The sequence below is a fragment of the Osmia lignaria genome, chromosome 7, assembly GCF_051020975.1.
Source record: "Osmia lignaria lignaria isolate PbOS001 chromosome 7, iyOsmLign1, whole genome shotgun sequence".
Taxonomy (NCBI): domain Eukaryota; kingdom Metazoa; phylum Arthropoda; class Insecta; order Hymenoptera; family Megachilidae; genus Osmia; species Osmia lignaria.
Window position 1 is genome coordinate 9,632,001 of NC_135038.1, and position 20,074 is coordinate 9,652,074.

The 20,074-nt window shown below is 39.0% G+C and overlaps 1 protein-coding gene across 1 annotated transcript in view; it reads left to right on the top strand.

Annotated features, from left to right (window-relative positions):
- The window catches only part of IRSp53 (Insulin receptor substrate 53 kDa), a 135,558-nt gene that overhangs the window by 103,824 nt on the left and 11,660 nt on the right, over nt 1–20,074 (top strand). Inside the window, exons 5-10 of the mRNA XM_034324360.2 lie at nt 6,003–6,064; nt 17,799–17,870; nt 17,935–18,138; nt 18,337–18,528; nt 18,842–19,076; nt 19,426–19,629. Of these exons, the coding sequence (XP_034180251.2) occupies nt 6,003–6,064; nt 17,799–17,870; nt 17,935–18,138; nt 18,337–18,528; nt 18,842–19,076; nt 19,426–19,629 (969 nt within the window). The remainder of the gene's footprint in view (nt 1–6,002; nt 6,065–17,798; nt 17,871–17,934; nt 18,139–18,336; nt 18,529–18,841; nt 19,077–19,425; nt 19,630–20,074) is intronic.

Sequence of the window (20,074 nt, forward strand, 5' to 3'; positions counted from 1 at the left end):
TAATAGACACCTGCGTTTTCCCATTTACAAACTTGTAACCTTCACCTAACACCAGCACCAGGGTGCTTATTTAAATTAAAAAAGAAAGAAGAGTTTTGTAAATGTATTCACCTTCATAAGTAACATATTTTTTTTAGAAATATGGAAATGCAGAAACATGGAAATAGAGAAATATAGCAGTTTAGCAATATAAAATATAGAAATAAAAAAATACGAAAATATGGAAATATAAAAATATGGAATAAGTGAAATAGAGTAATATAGAAATATCAAAATATCATGAACTACAATAAAATTTTAACCGGTCCCATTTTTCAGCATAAAGAACAAAATATTAAGGTGAATTGTTGAGATAACAAATAATACAAATTATGACTTAACGCAGATATTAACCCTACAATTATAAAACTGTATAAAAAAAAAAAGAGAAATAATTCTCTGCTAGTAATTTCCCCAAAACAGAATTCCATGGTACGACTACACATTTCTCCCTTGAAATACAGTCAGCAGAAACTCTGACGCTTAATTACTCGATTGAACATCCGAATTTAACTGGAAAGCAACAGACCGTCTGAAAACAAAACGAAAAAACAAAAAAAGATTCCTCGTATTCCCGTCTGTTTTTCCAAACGGCACCCCCTTAAACGCCGCTGCCCAACGCGGGAGAATAAATATGAAAGAATAACGAGTCAAGGGTGAGCGGGGCTCTTGTTCCAGCGTCACCCTCCGCCTGCTGTCAGACTTCCGGTGTTTCGGGAGCCAAGATCATAAACATATTCATCCAACGGGGAACGTTTAAGCCGCGGTGGCCGTTCGCGGCGACTCTACGAAAATGGCCACGTAAAACATGGCACGTTGCACGTGACTTGGCTTGCTGTAAAAAGAGAAGGAAAAAAGAAAATGTGCAAGAGGAATTTAAGGCATCGTAAAACAAGATGGAAAGGGCCCAGCCTATAAAGGGAAGGTGCTTCGCTGAATATTTGATGTCCCAGGAGCGGCCGTGTCGATCTTGGACCGACGAATGTCCTCGGCTAGTCGTTTCGAACTTCCGTCCTGAGGTATTCCCAAGGAAAGTTTTGCTGAACGTCAAGCTTTCCGCTTTCTGCGGTTCCAACCTTTCCTTCTGCCAGTCTCTGGAGAACTTTTGTGCTGCGCGATGTAAGTATGTTTACACGGTGCATCATTTATGTACAATCGGCAAGTAACAGGAAGTGTTTGGACAGACGGTCTGGTCGACTTTCTTGCAAAGCTTTTTTTTTTTTTTTTTAATTTTTAGCAATGAGTAGAGAAATGGTTGATTAGCATCGTCCTACCGTCTCAGTCCATTCCTCATTTGACGTTCCTGAGAGCGAAGGCCCTCTCACCGACAGAACACATAGAAACGTGGTGTTACCGACATAAAGTGATTTTATGGCAAGATAGAGTGAGCGGAAAAATTTTCAAAAAAACCGCAAACCTGAAATAAGGTCGACAATCTTAGATTTTAATCAGACGGACCATGGAGAGAGCCACGATTTTAATTTAATTCCGAATTTCATATTATTTTTCTAATATATGAATCCTTTTCATCTAAAAATTATACATTTACCTTTAGATTAATATCTTCGTATATATTTACAAGTTTGGATCTCGATTTGGATGTTTTATATACTCGAAACGAAAGATTTCATCAATATACACTGCAGAATGCAGAGTTGAAAGCTTGATAAAATTTAAACCTATGAACGAAGCGAATAAAAATTTCATCAATCAATACACACGGTATCCCTGGTATTAAATAACCGTACCATCCACGCTGATAAATTTTCAAAAACCAATAACCTCGATGAATAAAAAGAAAAAACATGCAATTTTTACAATATTCGACATTCGTGGCTAACCGTACTATCTTTATGCATATTAAACAGAGATGGGGCTAAATCTTCTTGAGAAAATAATATTAAGATAAAGAATAAAATTTTCTATTTTTTTTCTCAAGAGGAATTAGACTGTTCAAAGGAAACACCCTGTATGATTGAACTGCATCGACATTTCGAACAAACAACCATACAATGGAGCTAATCCAATGAACCATGTCTGAACGGAAATGCCGTCGTATTTTTCCGGCGAGTGTCCCACAGCGACGGGTATCGTCTTTGTGTCGATGGCAAGAGATCGGAAGTGAGGTCGACGCGGCGTCGCTCGTCGTCTGCGACAGCTTTTCCGAAGGCATGCTGGATCGTTCGCTGGCTTGCTATAGTAGATCCACTACCTACTGTTGCCTGTTTACGTTACGCGTTAAACCCCTTGCGTCGAGCATTAAACCCGACCCCGTCGAAGCCGCACATCGCCGGCTAAAGCCCCATAAGCATCGTTACGCCGCGTTACATCCCCCTGCCCATCGATGCCAAAATTACTGATACCTATACACGCACGCGCAGCACACGGCTGACCGGTGGAAATTTATCTGTATCGCGTTCGCGCGAACCACTCGTTTCCGGTCGAAGGCCACGACGTTAACTGACCCCTTGGGAATCCATGGAAACGAACCGACTTCCGTTCGGCGACTTTTAATTGGACGCTCGATTAATTGACACCGTTTGCAGCTTTTTGGTATTTAGTGCAACTATGCAAAAAATTGTTTTAATCATAGATTCTGATTCAAAATATTGTTTCAATAATCAATAAAAAAGAAATTCGACTTGTTGACACCACGAAATACTCACCCCTTTAATATTATTCTATAGTAACCCAAGAATGGTAATGAGGGTACGAGACTCATAAGAAATATGTTTATGGATCGTTTATGATTGAGCTACATCCCTAGACTACTAAAAACGAGCTTCACTCTTACTCAAGAAAAATAAATTCATGCAAAAATTCAAAGTACCTAAAACCAACCCTCTCCGAAAGATTTCCCCATGTTTCTCAAGATGCACACCCTCCTTCGTTCTAAGAATTTCCCCGAATTCTTCTTCGTTACTCAAGATTGAAAGCATCTACCTTAGAAAATTTCGCATCAAAAGTGACTGCTCTTTAAACGAAAACCGAGCGAACGTTTGATTCGCGTGTATTTTGCACGCTTTCCTTTCTCGTCCGTGCAAATTCTCCGTGCGCATACGGCCAGGTGGAAATATATATATATGCAGATGCACATGTAAACGAGAAACCCGCCACGGGGATCTTTACATATGGCAAGGGATTACGATACTGTATAGCCAAGATACGACGGTGGAACGCTTAGATAGCTCACCTTCCCTTCTTCCCTTTATCCGCGGGATTCATCTCTACGCTTTGCGCCCGCCACCAAGCAACCACCCTTTCTTTCGACCCTCTCGATTTCGGTACACCTTTCCGCACGACAGCACCTTCCATCGCTTAACTCTTCTTCTCACCTTCGACCTACCAGGCCGCAACTTCCCTCTCGACCTCTCTTAACCTGGTTTTAGAGACAGACGGTTAATTCGCGGCACGCTGGTAATTCAGGGAAGCTCCGACGAAGCCGGGAATGGTAAGTAGCTGTCGTCGAGTAATACGGAAGCTACCGAACAGCATGTGGTTTCGTTGCCTCCTTGAAATTCACCCGTGATTCTCTGACGTTCGGGAACGAGGTTATCGACGCGTTAAAAGCTTCTTTGTCAATTTCATTTGCAGGGAAATACGTAATAGGGGCGAGAAACCGAAAATATCGGGTCGGGTTGGACCGGAATTGTTTAGGTCGGAATTGTCTGATTCGGATCGAGACGGGTTAGAATCGTTCGGGTCGGGTACTTTCCATGAGATACTCGAGTCTCGGGTAGACGAAAATTAACGCGTTAAATGAATAACGTGTAATATTTAAAGTACTCCATAATTGAAATTTTTCGTTTATTATCTTAAAAAATTAATGATAATTAAAATTTGTGTACAAATTAAAAATTTTGTAAATAGAAGGATGGTAATATTTGTAGAGTATTTTTAAGAAACCTTTGAATAGAGAGGTTAAAAGAAAAGTTAACCGGGGCATATTCATTACACGAGGGAAGCCCACCACGATTCATATGGGGTTAAGCGTAACGAGGAAAGGAAATCCCATATGTCGAGAAATCCCATCGAGTTACCCTCTTTCCACGTATATTAACTCCAAAATTGAAGGGGCTGAAAAGACAAGCCCTTGATAAGATTTTGATCTTTCTAATCCTTTTCATTGTACTTTCATGACTCTTTCATGAGTCATTTATCTCCGTCATACTTTCGTTATATTCAGTATCAACCCCCTAATGCAGAAATTAGAACGATGAAACTTTTTCACCATGCAGATGAGTTTTAAAATTAAATCAAGCCTCAATTCAAAGTTGGGTTATCACGTATGATTATGAAAAACCAATTAATTTAATAATACACAAGCATACTAACTTGAAGTGAAATGTATAATTTTTAAACGAAAGAGTTTAAAATTATTAAGAAACAACAGTGTCAAATTTAGGAAATGAAAATAATACGAAATACAGAATGAAATTAAAATTGGGGCTCTCTCTATGGTCCGCCGTGAGAGAATTAAGTTTTTATATTATCTATAGCATAATAGACTGGACATGGGAAAGTTTCAGTGCATTATTTGAAATATTACCTGTTCTATGGATTTAGTTTAATAACGCTAAGGTATTTATGCACGACAAGAAAAAATGGAGAAGATGTATCTTGGGTATACATTAAAGCTGACGTTGATGTACGAGTGAGGGTACAGAAGGGTTATAAAAAGATTCGGTGGACATGACATTAGCGGAGATAGGAGATTCTCGGTAACAAAACACAAGGAACATAATGGGAATTTCACGTCGGACGCGTTAATTAACTCGTTAAAAGCGACGATGGACAAGAATCAAACTTAATCAGCGAGATACCGTTTAACTAAAACAAATTACAATGAATTTTTATGCGACAGACATTTCCAGCAAAGTTCTTCAATTTTATTAAAGTTGGAGCTGATTGGCATTCATCTAACTTAATTAAAACTTTAATTAGTCGATCAAACTCACTTCTTTCCAATGCTGACTCCTGTTGAATTATCTATAATTTTTCTCTTTACACCCTACACATACAGGGGTTGGACAAAATGATAGTCCAGCACATTTGAAAAAGTGCTGTATTCAAATTTAAAAATAAAACTTATTCTGTGCATTACAAGAAACATTTTTTAAACAAATGAAAATTTTTATAGTCTTTCTTCTTTTCACGCGAATATCTTCGAAACTATTAAAATTAGCTTTATACCGTAACAAAGATAATTGTAGCTTAAGAATTGAAGAGATTGATTCAAACTGTTACGGAAATATTGATTTTTTAATAAAATTACAATGAAGTTGGACAAAATTTAGAAAATTCTTTATTAATATCGCGCAGAACCGTCATTGGTTTTTAATATGGTCTTAATTCTCCTGGGAATGGAAATAATAATAAAAAAAAAAATTAGATGCAGCAGTTTTAAAATTATTTTATCCAACCCCTATGAAAGGATGAAGAAAAATTGTAAAATTCCTTCGAAATTCGAATGTTTATCTTTCGAATCAAAGATGTTTCTTATGGACTCGCAAAGTATCGAGGAAAGGAGCAGACAGAAAAGTTTCGCAAGAGATTTCCCGAGGACGGTCGAGCGGAAGTTTCGTCCAACTTCGTCGCAACGAGAGTTTCCCCAAAGCGTCGCGCGATCGCGGTTACGTTTTCTCTTCTTTTTACCGTCACACGATTTCGGGAGCTTTCCGGGCAAAGTCATTCGAAAATCAGCCGCAACCGCTGGAACGCGTCGCCGCCAAACTCTCGCGGTTTCCCCATCGCCCCTCTGTCTTCTTTCTCTTCGGCCGCAGCCTCGCGCACCCTTAACCGTGGATTAAAGTATCGACGACAGCAGCCGCGTCTGAATAATTCAGCGGCAAAGTTTCGACCGCAACCGATGGGAAAGCTCTTCATACTTCGACGGGAATCCCGTCTCTTTGCCGGCTGGGAGACAGCATTTGAAAACGATGGAAATTTGCTTTGTGTTACAGGATTCGCACTGATGAGGATCGTCGAGGTCTACAAGGAGATCCAGGAGCAGGAGATGAATATCGTGAGTACCTTTTCACACCTCCTTCTTTTATTTCAAGCTTATTCTAGCTGATATTCCATAAGGTAACGAGGGTCTTTCATTTCTTATGTGAAATTCTAGAAAAATTTGTGGCGTTTTCAATAATAATTCAATAAGGTAATTTCGGGAGAAATGGATCATTTTCCTAACTTTTGAATCACCCGTTAGATTTCACAAACGTAGCCTTATTTTAATTCTATATAGTTTCTGTTGTTTGTTGTTTACAGAAAACATAAGTGTTTTATCCTTTTATTTTTACCCACAATTTCTGGGGCAGTTGGATTATTATTACAATTATTAACACGTTTCTTTTTTAAAAATCTATTATAATTTCAATATTATTGAATTCAATATTACTTCATTAGCAAAACTCATTTTTTTGCAATTGAACGGCGGACCATGGAGACAGCCACAACTCTTTCATTTAAAAATCATACATTTGATTTTAGAATAATATCCTTATACACGTTTTGTATATTTGTGTCTCGACTGATTCAGACTCCGCTATTCGAGGGTTAAAGATCCATCTCTCCCAAAATTATCTTATTTCTTTCTTTCTTGAAACAATTATAGAAAAACAAGCCCAATTTCTAAAGATATCGCGTAGACCTCTTTCGATCAATTATTTACAGTTACTTGTCGCTCCACTCAGGGCGCGATAAATCTTGCACTCTATAAGACACGGTAGTTCTACACCACCCTATCCATGTAGATTTCCCTCGATAAATTGCATCGTGTTTCGTAGCAAGGTCTGAAAATCAAATCTTGAATACTTTATGAGAACGATCCACGAAGGGATAGGCATTCGTAACGAGCTTCTGGTGATAACGCGTATCTTGAGGAAGAATAAATCCTGTAACCCGGACGGACCGTTTGAATTATTTAAATAAAAGGCCACGACTGACGCAATTAAAAGTGGCGAAGATTTATGCGGGACGCGCGCGAGAGAACGAAATACCACGGGTGTGAATTCGTGACCGAGGGAGGCGAACTTCCAACCCCGTTGGAATATTAATTGGAAAGTTAAAAGAGAGTTTTCGTCATTTACTCCAGCCGTCTCTTTTCATTCTTGTTTTTACTTGTCTAATCATCTACTTTGTTCTCCTTTTATCCGGATCTTTCTTTCGACCCTGTCTTCCCTCGTTCGTCCTGTTTCTTCGTCTCTTGTTTTACCCGACATCCAGGAACGTATGGAAATCTCTTTGATCCTTGCACGAGGCTGGCTCGCCTCAGGGGTGAGATTACACACCTGCAGACGTCTCTTTTGAGGGTGAAAATTCGTTTCAGCTATAACGACATATTATTACGATTTCGCCCCGCGGACACTGATACCGGTTGCTGTGTTTTCAAAATCACGTCCCACGAGAGACCCTCGTCTGTCGACGAGCTGAGATCAAACGAGATAGAATTTAAGAGACATATGTTACGTATTCAGTAATATTTTTTGCTCCTTTAAAATAGCAAATGATAATCAAACGTTACGTTGCTTTAAACAGACTATTTTCTATTTTCATGACGAGTTTTAGAACTTTTCAATAGTTTTTAAGCTTTTTCGTTTATAATTTTTTATAATTGTTTAAATAATTTTTTGTTTCAACATAAACAAACACTATACAGTAAGACGAACAACTTTCGTTTATAAAGATTTTGGATATCTTTTACGGTTTCGGAGCAAAAGGAAAAAAACGAAATTTTGAGGGCGATTTTCACCCCCTTAGGCTGAAAACGGGCAGTAAAAAAAAATTGCTTTTTAATCAGGGAGCACTAATTAATCGGGATCGTTCCTTGTTAGTGTGTGATATAAAAATTTCACAAGATTTCATATTTGCCACGTATTTATTCAAAATCTTGTGTGCTGGGATTTAACCCTTGGTCAATCGTGACTGAAAATTTCCAATTTTCCAAAATTAAAATCCTACCTAAATTCGAAGTATATTATACGTCATAAAATCATGTCCCATTCGTATTTTAAAGTTAACTTGATAAAAATCTCGCTGAAACTCTGAAGAAAGTTCCCTCGAACCATCCCTGTTTTAAACAGCGTTTAAAATTCACCCAGTTCCTTCCGCGTTCGCTTTAAAACGCATTTTCCGTGCCGTAATCCTGTTTTCTTTTATGGAGAATATTCCCAACAATGATCCCGTCCATTATGAGCGATCTTACGATTCCCGTCGGGATCGTTTACTCGCGAACGTTAAAGTCTCGAAGATCGAGCTCTTTTGAAAGAACAATGTTCCCAGCAATAACCGGCCGTCGTTATTGCGCGAGTGATCTCGCGGAAATGCGGCCACCGCATCCAACCGACTCTTCGTTCGTGTGTACTTTGTCCGCAATAGGCGGAAACCGCACGAAAGTGAACAACAAACCGACTCCCGGCGTGCACGGATTCGCCCCAACTAATTGTTTCTTACGTGAGCGTGGTCGATAACTTTCGGTAACGGCGTCTACGAAGTAATCGTTTCCCACCCCCTCGCTGTATTTTTCGAACTAGTCGTATTATAACTCTCCACCGACAAAACGATCTTGGTCCTGGGTGATATCGGATGATTTAAAGTCATTGGAAAGAGATTCTATCGATAGCATCGTATTCGGGGAATAATTGCAAAACTTTGTACAGATAAGGGTTGGAAAAATATTAAGATTAGGGTGAAATAAATGTTCATCAAGATATCGTATAACTATTTTCCAAAAATAAAATTTGTCAGAATTAACCCAACTTTCAATCCTGGAAGGGGTAGATATAAAAAATTACAATTCACTGCCCTGAAAAGAACCCCATGAATTGAAATAAATCAACGTAATTTATTGAAGAATCTAAAACGCATTCACGAATAAAATTGCTGCGATTAAATAAAAGTTCATAGAAGCAAGTATCTATGATTTCCTTTTCTATCCTCTCATTATTATCGATCGCAACATTTCAAATCATCCACCCTTAAATCTTCGAATAAATCATCTCCCTGCACGAGAACCCCGTATCCAAGCCATTCCTACCATCGTGCACATTTTACGCGTACTTTCATCCATTTAATATTTCCAGGCCGCGTTTCGCGCATATGTCTCGCCGCTTGCATTTCCTTTTCTCGGAATCCTCGTGGGGTCCGTCGAACGACCTCGGGACCGTTTCAGCTACGTTACTGCACATCGCGTATATATATTATAGGAAACGCATATCCGAACCCATTCACGCACGAAAGGTCGTTGTCTCAGACCAACGCGCATACACCGAGTTTTTCCCCCCTCGTTCACGTTTCTCTTTTTTTTCCCCCCTTTCTTTCTTTCCACCCGTTTTCTTCGCCTCTCGTTCCACCCTCAACTTCCATTCCCGGAGATTACGTCAGTCTCGACCTCAGTCTCGTCTGGCAACATTCGTAAAGATGTCCTTTCGCACCGTTTCAACTCTCTGCCTCGCACCTCTTTCCACCGACACCCCCCGGTGGCAAGCCTAATCGCGCGGAAATATACAGTGGAAGAACAATTTGGTTCAACTGTTGGAATCAGTTTTATGGCTTTAAAGACGAACGACCGAGAGACGCTTAAAGTAACGAGATTAGAGGAGAATCACCGGAAGAGATTATTCGCATCTTATGCAATTTGCAATCTTCCGCATCTGGCAATGCAACCTGAAGAATAATATCTATTTTATGGACGATCGGAGTGCTTTCCGTTGTTAAGTTAATTTAATAACTTAAATGACGGGTAAATTTTCTCTGGGGTGGAATTTTTGTTGCGGTTGTTGTAGTTAGTGATAGGGGTGTACGAGAACCCCAAAATATCGGGTTCTCAAAAATGTCGGGTACCCGATACCCGAATCGAGTTCAGTATTATTTTAATTAACCCAAAGTGAATTAGATACCTACAGATTTTGTAAACACTTCCAATTTACCGTCAGATTCAGTGAAATTCTCCAAATTTCAGGAATTCCGAATCGACTGAAATAATACCCGACCCGATCCAATTACCGGGTACCCGAAATTTTCTGGTTCTCTGATTCTCTAGTAACGGCTCTTTGTACACCTCTGGTAAATGAAGTACTTTGAATTGTTATTTTCCTTTATTGAACTACATCAGGGAATTTCTGTATTCAAATTTTTTCGACAAACTGAAAACCACTCTTTTATCGGAATTTTTCAGTTCGGCAGCTTTGAAATTTGAAATTTACCGAAAGGAAAAAAAATTGTTAAAAAATGTTTCAACAGAGTAGCAGACGTTTTAAATTCACCAACGTTTCAACGCTCACTAATGAATTCTTTTTTAATTCATCAATTTTTTTTTTTTAAATGCACTCTTCGCTGCCGTACGACGGAACATTATGATAATTTATTTGCTTTGAAGTCGACGTACGATTCGGTTAACATTGATTAACAGAATCTTCTGTAATTTTGAAACAGTAACGAACCTCCAATTAAAATTGTCGCAGAAATTGCGTAATTTAAAAATACCACGGTGGGACGATACTCGATACCCAATTAATACACGATATAATTGGTAATCAATCTACTAGTTGGAATCGAAAAATTGTTAACAGATTGGCTATCATGGTGACTGACCTTTCGAATGTGATATAGAGTAGTAATTAAGGAAAGAGAGGAGAAGAAAAATTTGGAATAACAATAATATTATTACCTTAAATTTGAAAATTAATCTTATGGTTTAATCTTTTATACTCTCTGATCTGATCCGATATTTTAAGATTCTCAAACACTTTTAATTATTTGATAATTTGAAAGCCTAAATTTATAAATGATTTCCTCTATTACACAATTTTTTATCCTGTTATTCAAGAAAGTGAAAATAATATTTCTGGAGTGATCTAATATCTGCATATGGACGATCACAGTTTTTTCTCTTATCATCAATATTATCTGTCGATGGAATCGGGTCGTCCAGCAAACAGGATAAACGAGGCAGTTTTCTTCCGTCCGATCGAGGGAACTAATTCAATTTGGAAGGGTAATATCTGGAGAGCGTCAGAGGCATTATCGCATTTTTCTTCGCGAATGAAAATCGACTACGATGTTCCAGGATCGAACGAACGTTGAAACGAAACGAGAACAGCGTCGATGGAAAATAGAAGAAGGTCGAATTGCCTCTCGATCTTCGAGACCGTGAATAGATAGATGTTCCGACTATCATGGGGATAAATTCTCCTGTATATATCTTGCAACGAGCTATCCCCCTCCTGTTTACTCTCCTGATAGTTCCTCGCTACACCGTTCACGAGAGAATTTAACCTCCCCTCGATGAACCTTCCAACTTTTATTCTTCCTCGATACTAAATCCTTTCGCGTAGAAAATAATCAAACTTTCAAACGATTCACGCTGAAAATTCCTTTGTCGATTGATTAATTAGAAGAGGCGTCAGTATGTTCATTTCATTCAATTTGGAATGGAATTTCGTTAATAAAAACGTATTATAAAATTCTTCATCGTGAAAAGAGCATGGCGTAAAAAGTATTTAATATATTATCCTCAGCGTTTGTTTAAATTTAATTCAGACTCTATTAATTCTACGCTTCATGGTTCAGCTACGAGGGCTTTAATGAAATCCGTGATACGATTTTTTCCACGGTTGACATACATATTTGAAATAACCGAGCCAGCAGGAAAACGAAGAAGAAATGAGGAAGAACAAATTGAGTCTCGGCTTTGAAGGCTTCATTTGCATTTTTATCATTTTTATCGATTAGCACGAGGAAGCTGAATGCACGAAATTAACAGTGAGAGTACATAAATAATCAAGCAACTTGGTTGCGACAATCAATATATTAAGTGTACAAATTAAGATTTATTATTTTTAAATTATAGTAACTCGAATTATTGAATAATTCTCGCACCACTTTTTAAATTCACATAATCGCTGGAAAATATTTATATTTAAAACAGTGGCTAAAGATATTAATTATTTAATTTAGAAAATATTAATATATATATTCTTATAATTTTTTAGATGAAAATAGTGAAAAAAGTTTAATCCTAGGACCACGGAGAGAGCCTAATTTTAATTTAATTTTGTATTTCATTGATAACTTAATTAACCATGTACCTGAATGCTGCAAGCACTTGAATAACCTTCCGTCACAATTGCTAATAAATCACCCGTTTTAATGAGAGAGTAACTCACAATGGCATTCAAAACAAAAGAAACGACAAATGGCTCTTCGATTCCACGACCTCCGCGATTCCCGTTTTCATTGATTCCATCAATCGTTAGACTTTCCCAGACTAAGGATAGGGAAAAAAAGGTTAATGAAAATTTCGATTCCTTTTTCCCCTTCTATGCCTCGTCTGCTCTCATTGTTACGAGAGAGAGGCTCGTCATCGATTGATCGGCTGTTGTCAGATCGAATGGGTCCGTTTGTTTCTCCGGGGAGAACCGCGAGAGAGGAACTTTTGAGATATGATTCTCGTGACGTGTAATTCGTAGCCGCGATCGACGTCGAAGAAGCGTGGGAAAAAAAAAGGAAAAAAGAATGAAAACCACGGTTCGATACGTAGTTACTGTCAGAACGGACAAGAGACGTCCCTTGGGGAAAGTCACCTCGCACTTTCACCCACTTACATTCAAGCGTTTGTAGCTTCTGTTATTTGAAAGTTACTGATAACGTTTAATCAAACGCAAATTTTACTGGTGAAGGATTTTTATGAAGTTCTAATTAACGAAAAATGAAATTTCAAATTCTAAATAAAAAGTGATACAGTAAAAGTTTGATAAGTAATCTGATCTAAATTGGAATATCGATGAGACAATACCAATGCAACGATAAAACTATTTTTATCTTTTATTTTTCAATGAAGTTTTTCTAATTAGACCAAACACAATATAATTTGAAGCATATTTACTTATTACCCTAGATTAAAAGTCGACATCAAAATTATTACGACAATCAAAAGTCTGTTTAATTCCCTTTTTATAGGACACTTCTAACCCATACAACTTATTTATTATTTATACAGAGTGTAAAAACTAAAATTGACTGAAGTAATGAGATTGAAGGAAGAAAAGGCTAAAGAGGCGTTTAAGAAACCCGACAACTTAGCTGATCTTACGATTAACGACACAGCTTAGAAAATTTCATCTATCAAAAGCAGGAAACCTTTCAGCTTGCCATTTCCAATTCTAGAAGCCGCATCGCGCGAAAGAAAACATCCAGTTACTGAACAGCTTTATGTTCTTAAATGGATTGGCCAAAGGGGCGAGAGAGGGAAAGGGTTTCGTGGAACAGCGCGAAGGGGGTAGGCGAAGATGAATCCTTCGAGTGGTCTGGCTGAAATTCGTGCTGCTTGCATTACCTTTTGAACCTTTTGAAGCTATTGCCGATGAAACGATCGTCTGCAAAAAAAGGGAAAGGGCCGATGGACCCTTTCCCGTAGAATAGTGGCGAATCCAATGGGCCATAGTGAAAGGTCGCGAGTCGGAGGGTCTTCTATGGTGTTCAACGATATGGTTATTCAATACGACTCTTTGCAAAGTTTTTCAATCGAACCATTATTGAGGTTCGAACCCATCTGACTGTCTGTTTGTTCCATGTTATAAATCGATTGGTACGAAAGGGTTGAAGGGAGCTTTTCGAAAAACACATTTAATAACCTGGTACCATTTACCTCTAAATAATTATTTTTTACATGATTTAAATGTTAGACTGAAAATGGCCATATATATTATTGTAGACACCCTAAATAATCTGACCTGAGTATCGGGTAGCCGTAATTGGGGTTCTCGCACCTGTCTGCTTATAATACAAAATTTCTTTTCATCCATTATTCGGTTATATTGAATTTGGCAACATTCAACGGGTTAATAATTATTTTTGCAGAATGGAAACACGAAATGAAATGGCAGTGGCCCTTTCAGCAACAAGTTATTTAATGATCACGCTCCTGAAAGGCCTTTGAACTTGTCTCGAATGCCAGAGAGTTTTGCAAGTCTGCGAACTTCGGAAAGTAAAAGTTTCCGAGGTAGACTACCAAGTGGAAACTTCATTATAAACATCGCACCTTTGTCGAATCCCTTCCTCTGATTGATATCCGACGTTACAAAATGGAAAGTGACTCGGTATGAATTCTCCCGGAACCCATTAATCGCGCTCTCCGGAAAATCTGGAAGATATGAATCAGCGAAAATACCGCGTCAATATATTAGCCGGTCTCGGGTTTTTCTGCCAAGCAAAAGGTACGATACGGCGAGCTTTTTGTTCGAAGAATCTCTCCCGTTGGAAGGAAGCCAATCGGCCAGCCTTGTTTTCCCTTTTTACGGAGAAAGAGGAAGACGTTCTCGAGACGTGGCAATCGAATCGAAAGTGTTGACGCGAGTGTCGTTTTCAAAAACTTCTCTTTCCCCGTGCGCGCGAGAGTCTAATAAAACAAATTGAAACTGAAATTGAAAGACGTAAAAATATTCAAATTTAAAAGAACAATTCAGGAAACGATACGACGAGTCCTTCGTGAAATGACAAATTGAATCGGAAAATGTACAAAAATATAAAACAATGAAAAAAAAAAAAAAAGGAAATTATTGAAAAATACTTTATCTACAACGAGGTAATTGAAACTTTCAAGTGTGCCCCTTAAAATCTCGGTAACATCATTTCCAATTCGTTCCTTAATTAACAAGTCGAGGATCGATCGGGGGCCACTTACAATTACAGCAACCGTATTGCTTCTGTTAATCCGATAAAAAAAGCGGTTCTCGGTTAAAAAACGCCAAGTAAAACCCTTCCTCGCATAGCCTAATGAATATTGAAACGAGGGATGTGAAACTCGCACTCGTCGGGCAACGTTAGACGTTCCATTGACGTACGGCAGCCGGAAGTGGCCAGGATTCGGCTCGATGAAAGCGAACCATCCGGTTCAACCCGCTAGACGTCGAGAGTAAGGGATGTGGATACCGGAGGGGTGAGATTTGCTGCAGAGGGCGCTGACGCGAGTTTTCAGCCGTTCAAATTTGCACACCGAGGGTGAGAGAGTCGAGGAACGAGAGAGGCCAGGGGTGTTTGCTTCGACTCGAAAGGTCCGTGACTTCGCTACGCTTTTTACACTGGATTTTCACGTCCGTCTTGAAAAGCCCGTTTTCCCGGTAATGTAACGCGAACCTCTCGGCTCCTGGTAACGGATTTTTAATTGACGGAAGGGTTTATCGAGGTCACCGGTAAATTAATGTTCCTTCATACTCGATATACGTGCGCGTTTTCTTAGACTGTTTGGAATTTAAATACTTTCGCAAATTGGGTCATCCCAGTCGTTATCCCTTATTAACCTTTTGTTGCATTATTTTATAATGTATTATGAAATTTGGAAATTTTTAAAACATCTGTGATTATATGTTGAAAATTTTTTAAAAATAAATTTTTAAAGTAGAATAATATTTTGTATTGTTTGAAACTACATTTCTGAAAAATTGTTAATTTTATTAATTGTATGAAATTTTCGTATGAAATTTGGTAATAGAATAAAAAAAAGGTATACTCCATTCTTGAGTCACCTCTTACAACATCCGAATCTACCATCTACCCAATATTTTGAGGGTGATGAAGAGGAACGAAGAGGGGTGATAAAGAAACAAAGTCTCCTTTCCTCTCGAATCCCAAAGAAGAGATATTTGACGGGAAAAGTGTTTTGCTTTGTTAAGGAAATTGGATAGCGTGAATCTATTAACTCGAACACGACTTTATTCTTCCCTGCTGTCGATTCTTTCTTTCCCCCTTTTAATAAAATTTCTGCTCGATTTTCTTTCAAAGAAAAATTGTATCGAAGGGGAAAAATTGGAACAGTCGATAATGAAATTTTTTACACTAAACATTCAATTTAGCATTTGAATATTTCTTGCACCGATATTTCGCTATATTATTCTTTTGTAGAGATAGAGTATTTTGTTGCGCGGATCGAAAATCGTTGGAAATTCAAATAAAATTCTACGGGTTTTCGGTGTTTGACGTGAATCAGTACGCGCTGACACGCGTTCTCGAGGAACAAAGGGATAATACCGGCGGATTCCTCTTTCAGAGGTATCGCAATGGTAAAAAGCATTGCTGAACAATGAAATAAGCAACTCGTATCGAGAGCCGGAAACGGATCATAAAATCGGGCGTAAAACTTTCGTACGTGGCATTCAAATTACCCGGTGTTCGGAAACGCTTAATTAAATCCGACACTTTACAAATAAGAGCGTGTTTAACCGGGGGAAAAGCGATCGCTCGTTTCACGAAGAAAAACAACAGTTTTCCGGGAAATTTGCTTTTGATCGGCTCGTAACGGGGAAAAGCGAAATATAAAAATGAAAGGGAAGAGAAAAGCACCGACGAATAAATAACTCGGACGTAGTTCTACGAAACGACGAGAAAGCCGAACGTAAAACTGTCAAACGCCTAAATAAAATCGTGGTGTGTGTGCGTATATGTATGTGTACGTTATGTCGCTTTCAAGAAGAGTTGTAGCGAATTCGAGAGTCGCATGGGGTTTGCGAAAAATCTGTGATTTGTTTGACGTTCGTCCAACGCGATGCAAGAATAATGCCGCTTTACAATGTTTCGAGCACACCAATGTATTCACCCATACTGCTTCAACATTTTTTACATTCCTCCTCCATTAAAGATCCGGTCTGAAATTCTGCTGTAAAATTGATGCATTTATTTGACAAAAGGATAGTGTAAATGATTTAAATAATAAGGTGATAACGATAATGAGACACATTATTAAAACCCAGAGCCTCGAAGAAACAAATGGCTAATTCTTTTTTGGGAACAAATAATCGATCTACTTACAACGTATCGATTTTACCTTGAATTTTTTCTTCATTTTCAGGAAATGCTTATACAACCCCATAAACTACAAATTCAACAAACCAAAAACTTCATTACCTTTTTCATATAAAAGTGATTGAAAATTAAAATTCGATCATGTACGTTGTAAATTGGTCCATCTATTGTTTTAGCGAAAAACCAATCAATTTTAATTAAAAATATTTAATACACCAATTTAATACACCATAGGTGTTATTTTATTATACCTTTATGTTATGAAATCAAAGTAAAACGAAATTCATTTATAACCCAAAGTTTCTGGAAGGGTCAGAGAAACTTGGATGCGGTAGGATCTTTTCAACGCATCAGCAACGCCACTTCAACTCGCATTTCTCTTCCCTTTTCGACGCTCGCTTTTCACGAGCAGCGATCGACCATCGGTAGAAGTCTACCCACTCGTGGAAACGTATTTCTGATCGGAATGCTGTCTCTAATCAATGTCCATTAAGCCACGAAGGGAACACAAATAAAAAAAAAGAAAAAAAGAAAATGTCAAGTCAACTTTTCGTTGCTGGTACACGTCTAACACGATCCTCGTGAATTTCCACCGACAAATCTTTTCATTATTATTTCAAAATCCAGATTGTCTTATTCTCCACAAATAATTATTAGAACCAACGAAAGAACTTGCAGAGTGCAATTTCCCAGATTACACTTCAAGAAAGGTACAACTTTTATACCGTGAAAATTACTCATGAAAGTTTGCTCGGAAAGCATGTTTCTTAATTGTAGCTGAAGAAACGGGTTAAACAACGACTCGTACGACAACCAGGGGTCTTTTTTAGTTAGCCAAGAACCTTTAAGAAAAAAACATCCCTCGTTACCTAAGCTCGTTTCGAATTCGCTCTGGCGCATTAAAATTTTCCGACGTTTCGAGTTTCCCGTCTAAATCAACCTTTCGCTGATGCTTTTTCTAGCTGAAAGCGTTCTACGTCGACCTGTTGGTCCCCCTGGAGACGAACCTAGAGAAGGACACCAAGGTAGTACAGGTGAGTGTTTAGTAATATTATCGCTCGACGAGACAGAATAATTCACCGACACCTTCTCTCTCAGAGCGAGCAGAAGAAGTTTCTGCAGCAGCACAAGACGAGGTCCGAAACCTACAGCAAGGCGGCGGCAACCATGAAAAAGCAGAGGAAAAAGTCGAGGGGCGCCAGTAAGAGTGGCTTAGCGATGGACAAAGAGTTGAAGAACATGCAGATCCTCGAGGAGGAGAAGTCTAAGCTGGACGCCTTTTGTGAGCAGAGTTTAAAGAACGTAAGTGTGTAATGAACAAGCTTTTGAAGAGAAACCGGGACACGGATACCGGTCCCGAAATTTTCAACAGCAACATCCATATTTGCCGACAAACGACACCGGGAGATACTTTAAGTTCGAGCGAATTAATTAGGCAGAAGGAAGAATTCGGGTCAACGCAAGAGGCGAGGCATATTTCCCTTGTTTTTTCTTTTCCAGGCGATGACTCAAGAAAGAAGGAGGTACGGCTTTGTTCTCGAGCGGCAGTGCTCCTTGGCTAAACATTATGCGAGTTTTCATGAGGTCGCGTTAGCTGCTCTTCATCCCTCCGTTGATAAGTGGCGCGAGGTAGCTGCCACCAGGGAATATTTACCCCAATCCGTAGAAGACATGTTCGCTTCCAGGCTCAGGGTGAGCGATGCTTCGAATATTTCATAATCGCTTCTTGCTCCTTTCGAAATTTCAAAGTTAAACTCCTGTTAACCTGTTAACCCTTTCATCGTTATTTGTACCTGGGGGAGGCACTTACAAAATTTGTTCTTCCAGTGTTTTACACGTCTTCTAAAATTTGATTAATAATGCCAAGACGATTCGTTGTGTCCATAAATTATTAATATAATATTAATCCGATTCAAAATAATATTCTTCTATCGTTGTCTTTTAATTATTCGTGTATATTTAATTAGCGATGCCGATCATTAATATTTGGAATTTTAATCTTTAGCAAGTTTCATTCTGGCCCGAGGACGAGGAGAACGGAGGTTCCGAGCTGACCATGAGCTCGCAATTAAGGAAGACCAGAAGCATGGACAGCTCTTGCTTGGAACTTCGACCTGGACCTCCTTCCGGAAACGTGCCAAGCACCACTTATCAAGGCCCTACTTCCCATCTTCCCTCTGCTCTGTCTAGAGCAAGGTCAGAGGCCAATTTACACGCTTCCACGTTATCATTAGATCCAGGTAGGTCATTCTTCATGTATATACATCAACACGTGCCTTTAAAGTCTCTTCAATTTTGTTCAACAATTTTGAAATTCAACAAACGTAGCACGAACCATTTACTAAAATTGATTAAAAATTCTTTCATTAACACACGAATCTATATTGATTCGTTTCGTTCACATCGCGACAGTCCGAACTTGTTAACCTATTTTCTTCATCGACGAATTCTGGCAAATAGGGCTGAAGAGAGCGGAATCCTTATCGGAGATCCTTTCGCTCGAACCCGTTCCTAATACCCTCTCGCGCCACGTGCAAGTTACGAGAGAAACGAGCCGGGTTAATCGTTTCTCTGCTCATATTTTCGCAGAAGTCCCGGAAACACCACCAAGGCCGAGGTCTATGGCGCCCCCAGCGTCACGCAACAGCGGTAGCGCGGGTGGCGGTGGCAGCGGTACCGGGGTGAGTACCAGCGGATGGGGAGACGCACCCCTCGCTAGGGCTCTCTTTGCCTATTTGAGCTCCGGGGAAAATCAGCTGAGTTTCCTGGAGGGCGATCTCATCGCGCTGATGGGTGAGTACTGGATATGTCTGAACATTTCCAACCATCCACGTTCCATACTCTCGCGTTTCCTCGTGGTATTACGCTCGTCTGACCACAACGTATCTGGTTCTACTCGCGGATTAACGAAAGACGGCTAGAATTCGTTTGTACGTAGGTCAGTCGAATATAAACCGGAATTGTTTCGTGAGCGTTAGAGGAAATTAATGAGTTTTGTAGAGGGCGATAATTACTATTATCAAGTTTTTAATGAACGAGAAGGTTAATTCTTTGAAATACGAAATTTTAGAAAATAAAAAGATCCATATTGAATAGGGGCGTAAAATAGATTTATTTTAACACTAGAATTACCAAAAGGGGAAAATGACTTTCAATTGAAACATTTCCCTTTTGAGTGCTTCTCCAGTCCATTTCTCAATTTGGCACCCTGACAATCTTGATGGTACTCAGACACAGT